Source organism: Equus asinus, chromosome 2 (assembly GCF_041296235.1).
Source record: "Equus asinus isolate D_3611 breed Donkey chromosome 2, EquAss-T2T_v2, whole genome shotgun sequence".
In the NCBI taxonomy this organism is placed as follows: domain Eukaryota; kingdom Metazoa; phylum Chordata; class Mammalia; order Perissodactyla; family Equidae; genus Equus; species Equus asinus.
Window position 1 is genome coordinate 169,468,151 of NC_091791.1, and position 4,894 is coordinate 169,473,044.

The 4,894-nt window shown below is 49.5% G+C and overlaps 1 protein-coding gene across 1 annotated transcript; it reads right to left on the reverse strand.

The window, feature by feature from the left end:
* Positions 1 to 1,845: 1,845 nt before the first annotated feature.
* Positions 1,846 to 3,625, reverse strand: LOC139046487 (mast cell protease 8-like). The gene is made up of 4 exons (XM_070519936.1): positions 3,445 to 3,625; positions 2,947 to 3,073; positions 2,465 to 2,716; positions 1,846 to 2,019 (listed from the first exon to the last, which is right to left on the reverse strand). The coding sequence occupies exons 1-4, from the start codon at positions 3,582 to 3,584 to the stop codon at positions 1,846 to 1,848; spliced, it is 693 nt and encodes a 230-aa protein (XP_070376037.1). The 5' UTR covers positions 3,585 to 3,625.
* Between the last annotated feature and the right edge of the window lie 1,269 nt (positions 3,626 to 4,894).

The window sequence follows — 4,894 nt, forward strand, 5'->3', positions numbered from 1 at the left end:
TGTTGAGTGTCTATGTAGAATTGGACTTATTAATCTAGGTTTAGGATGGGAGCTGGGGTCTAGAAAGTTCTTGGGCTCAAATTGAGGAAAATCCCTGACTGTGCTGGGCAGAAGTGTCAGGAATACAGAGGGTTTTGTGAGATGGGCTGGAGCCTCTGGAATGGGGATGGTTACTCACCTGTCCCAGGCTTGGGGTGCAGAAGAAAGGCCAAGCAGAGCAGGAGCCGCTGCATCTTCCCTGAAGCTCTGCTCAGGTCAGAGCTGCTGGTGTTTCTTCCTTCCAGATACACGGTCCCCGAGGGGAAGGCAGTGGTGTGGCCCAGGACCCCACAGACCTCCTAGACCTGTGCTTCTGGTTTCCTTGCATCATCTGCAAGGTGGTTTGTCAAAGTTATCTGGCTTGCGGTAGATGACAGTAGCTCCGTCACCAGCCACACTTGCACTCTCAGTGCTGAGTCACAAGGTGAAAGCAAGAAAGAACAAGAAAGCAAAACCTGTGCTGCAGCCAGCAGAGAAGCTGGACCCCAGAAGTCCCTCAGTGACTGAATCAAGAATGTCTCCATTTCTCAGCTCTGTTCTTTTCCAAGGATGGATGGATGAAGTCATGAATAATTACTTAGCAAGCTAGGTCAAGGGAGGTGAGCAACATGGCTCCTGCCCTCAGAAGCTGATGGTCAGCCAGAATAGACTGAGAATCGGTGGTTAGAGTACAGGCTGGTAAGGGCTGTGGTGGGGGTCTTCTTGCTGGTGTGAGATAGAGACTGGACCTGCCTTAGGAGCATGTAGAGCCGGACACACCCAAACTGCCCCAATGGTAACCCCGCTTCCCGTCTGACCACCATTCCAGCCTTGTATTTTTGGAATATTTGGAAACATGTCTTTAGGTGTAAATATTCTGCAAGAAAGAGAGCTTCCTTTATCCCACCATTTTGAACAAAGTCCTGACTTGATATTCATTGGGCCAAAACAAAGCATCATTGGGTTCATCAGAATTTAGTGGCCTGATTGGTTATACTTGGATCATTTAGCACACCTGGACCTGAGGTGGGGACTGTTCCACCCAAATCTTAGTGCCTGTCTTTTTGGGAAGGGGCTCCTCCTCGAGAAATGCTGGTTACTATTGCCAGGCGGTGGGGAAGTGGATGTCAATCATCCAAATAATTACTACCCACCAGGTATTCTCTGTCCAGGGTCCAGTGAACCACGGCTCTGATGTCCCTGGTCCTAACAATTAAGGGCATTTGCAAACAGATTATCCCAACACTCTCACCAGTGTGCTGACAGATGAAGGAGTAATGGAAAAGGAAGTCATTATGAGTTCTAAATAGCCAAATCCCAATTCTGTTAAAGCAACAGCATCTTATGAAGACATAGAAAAAGAGGGAAAGGCAGAATGCTTAAGCATTAATGATGATGCTTGCTGGGTGGTGGAATTCTCAGTAATTTTAATTTTCTTATTGATACATTCTACCTTTAACTATCTTTCTATGATGAATATGTATTACCCTTCTACCCAATATACATTTTCCCGTAGTCAAAGCACGCATCAAGGGCAAACATTCAGCAAACCACTTCTTCTTTCCAGTCTAACCTTCTCTAAGCTGGGTGTTTTAAAAATGAGATTACTTTTCTGAATTCATTGTTCTATACAAGATGTAGAGATTGTTGAAAAATAGAAGCAAAATTTCCTCAATAAGCTATACGCTAGGGTCAATTTTAGTGATAAAAGGAGGAATCAATGGTTTCCACTCTAGAGATGAAAATTTATTAAGTCCCTGGCAGCCTCTACTCCACCCGCCTCTGCACAGTGCAATTCTGGCCTCTGTCCCACAGAAGATGGATGGATCAATCCTGGGGGCACCTGAGTCTGGTCCCTGCTGCCTGAAGTATTGTGCTTTTTATCCAGGGCAAAAAGCTCGAGATCCTGGTGAAGATATGTGGAGGTTTCCCATTGCTTTTTCCAAAGGAGACAATGCCCTGGGCCATGTTGTTACACACGAGGCGGCCCCTGGAGTCCCCCTGTGGACAGAGAAGGGAGAAGTCTCAGTTGATCCTCTGGCTGCCCCCTTCTCGGCTTCATATCCTCCCGGGTGCTCTCCTGCCCCCATCTCAGGGCCCAGCTGTTCGGACGGGTAGCGGCTGAGTGGTCACCATTCACCTTGGCTCTGAGTGTTAGGGAGATTGGTGGATGCTCTGTGATCTGTCTGCACCTTGAGCCTGTGTCCTGGCTGTGTTCTCTCTCCAGCTCAACCCAGTCCCAGGCCCTCCTCTTGTTTTCCCATGGACAAAGGCCAAGAGATTGGCTGGAGAAAGATGCCTGGGCCCCACATGCTAGGAACAGCATGCTTCCACCCATGAGTGGACCCAGGACAACCATTGGCTTAGGGTGGGAGAAGGCCTGGCCTTGTCACCCCAGCATCACTGTGTCCCTGGGGCAAGGTTGGGAAGACACTTGTCTTCTTACGCTTGCAGTGGCCTTTTTGTTGTTAGGGTTCCTCACGCACAGCTGGATGGAGTTGTAGTTTTTGAAGAGGTCCTTGCACTTCTGCTCATTCTGTACTTCTAGATCCACCTCCTGGAGTGTGTTTGCCTTTTTGCCACTTGCCTGTTTCCCATAGCCTGCCACACTGCACACCTGCCCCGGCCTCAGCCAGTCCCGGCTCTGCAGCAGAGTGATGGTCTTCACAGCCCAATTGAGTTGAGCCTTGTTTTGCAGCTGGTCAGAAAGGTGAGAGACGGCAGTTCAGGTCCCTCCCTCCAGTTGGGCTCAGAGCCAGGGATGAGGTTGCTTGTACCCCAGTCCACCAGAGTCTCCCGAGCCCCCTTCTATTACATTGACCCAGTACAGCAGACAGGTGGGAGGAGAGGAGGGGACTGAGACCCTGAATGAGCTGTCTGCTCCCTTGTAACCTGTGTGAGTGCACCTGAAATTCAGCAAGCTGGTACCTTCAGTAGCATGATGTCGTTGACCTTTGAATTATCGTTGTGAGGGAAGGCTTTGAGCACAGGAATGACCTGCTGGCTGTTTTCCATTTTTCTGATACTGTGAGCACCCAGGATGACACTTATTTTTCTGTAAAGAAAAGGTGGATTGGGTGAGTCACAGGAGATACGGCTCAGTCTGTGAGAGATAGATTGAAGTTCCAGCCAAAGGCACACCTACAGCTGAGTCAGACAGGGAGGAAGGGAAAAGTGAACAGTGTCACTATGCTCTGCTGCGTAGCAGTGACCCAGCCTGGTTCTTCAGCAGCCTGTATGTCACCCAGGCCTCTGTCCACACGTTCCACCCGTGAATCCCACACTCACTGTGTCCTGGCCTGAGCAGATCAGATTGCTCCTCTGATTAGTCATTGGCTCTCTGTGCTCAGGGACCTTCTTGAGTTACAGGCCCTGGGACAGTAGCTGGGGTTTCCAGGAAGACAAGGACTCACTTGGGCTCCTCACCTTCCATTACAGTGAACTGCTCCCAGCACGAAGTTGTCTTGTACCAGGAACCCTCCGCCTTTGCTCCCACCACCTATGTCATTGTAGGAAAGTACAGACACCATGTGGGCTGGGAGTGTGGTCTGGCCTCTCTGCCCCATCTGATCTTCCCTGAAAGAGAAAATTGCTGGATCTCTGTGTTCATGGCAAACAGTGGCTAGTCACTGCCTGGTGGCCTAAACCCATGGGATGTTCAGAGGCTGGGGTGGTTGTATTGTCCTCAGGGACCCAACACAATGAGATGGGACTGTGGGCTTCAGAGGGCAGCTGGCGTGCTTGCAGCAGGACTTGTTTCCTGGCTTTGTTCTCAGTTTCCTCCTGCAGAGATGAGGCGCTCAGCCCTTGTTCTGGAGCAAACACACTTCATATACATGTTAAGGGGACTGTCCTAGAAGCCCTGGAAATTACTTTCTCTGACCTACCCTGGTTGCTTCTTTGTCTCTAGCTTCTCAGACTCCTGTGTCCTTACTTCCAGAATGAGCCTAATCTGAGACCTGAACATTTTGAGCTCACGGAGCTGAATACTATGCCTTCTTTCCCCCTAATCCTTGGTCAGGCACGTAGTACATACCCCAGAAATGCTTGCTGGGTACATGAATGAACATTCCTCAGTTTGCTCTGGTCAGCAGCCAGGGAGGAGCAGTCCTTATTCAATCTGAACCCCGGCACAGATTTATCTTTCTAAGGCATTGAGCTCTCAGGTCTAAGAGGGCAGAGTACAAAGGTTGGGAAGTCAGAGTGAGATGGGGAAATGTGCAGGAGGGGGCCTGGGTAGAAGCCAGTCTCCACTAGGGCTGTGGGCTCTGTGCTGAGACAACACTCTGATGGCTCAGTTAGTTTCTGAGTATCTGCTCTAGTAGAGCTGAGTGTCTCAGCAGAATCAGAACAAGGTGAGTGTGACACCCACGTAACTGAGTATGAGCTAGCTCTTCTAGTCTTGATCCAGAGGATAGCTCCTGGGTTAGATAACCACTCTTAGCTTTGTAGAATGGGGCATTATATCCCCCATTTTCAGCTTTCCCCCCACCAGAATCATGTGCTATTCTAATATTGTCACTTTCCAGGTGACAGGAGTATGACCCATAGAAGGGACAAGACTCACCAGGTCCCTCTGGGGCTAATTTTATTTTCCACAATTTCTCTGCATTGCATATCTGGTGATAGATCATGGGATCAGCAAATTTTGGGAATGGACTGAAGGAAGGGAGGATCATAATGACAGCCTCACTGGGACACTGTGGAAGTGTTGGTGTTGGAATAAGCCAGGCTTCTGAGGATCTCCAGAGGCATTTACCTCCTTCAGGCCTGGAGGGTAGGAGATTGACCAACAAGAACAGAAGCAGCATCATCTTCTCTGAAAGGCTGATCAGGTCTGAAGTGGTGTGTGCCTTCTCCTTCCAGGCTTTTCAAT

What these genes read in the sequence shown, in the direction of transcription:
- LOC139046487 (XM_070519936.1), bottom strand. Translation starts at nt 3,584, where the DNA reads ATGGGGCAGAGAGGCCAGACCACACTCCCAGCCCACATGGTGTCTGTA. An exon ending in GCAGTTCACTGTAATGGAAG is followed by an intron (nt 3,074 to 3,444) that starts GTGAGGAGCCCA and finishes TTTTCTTTACAG; the next exon opens with AAAAATAAGTGTCATCCTGG. An exon ending in ACGACATCATGCTACTGAAG is followed by an intron (nt 2,717 to 2,946) that starts GTACCAGCTTGC and finishes CTTTCTGACCAG; the next exon opens with CTGCAAAACAAGGCTCAACT.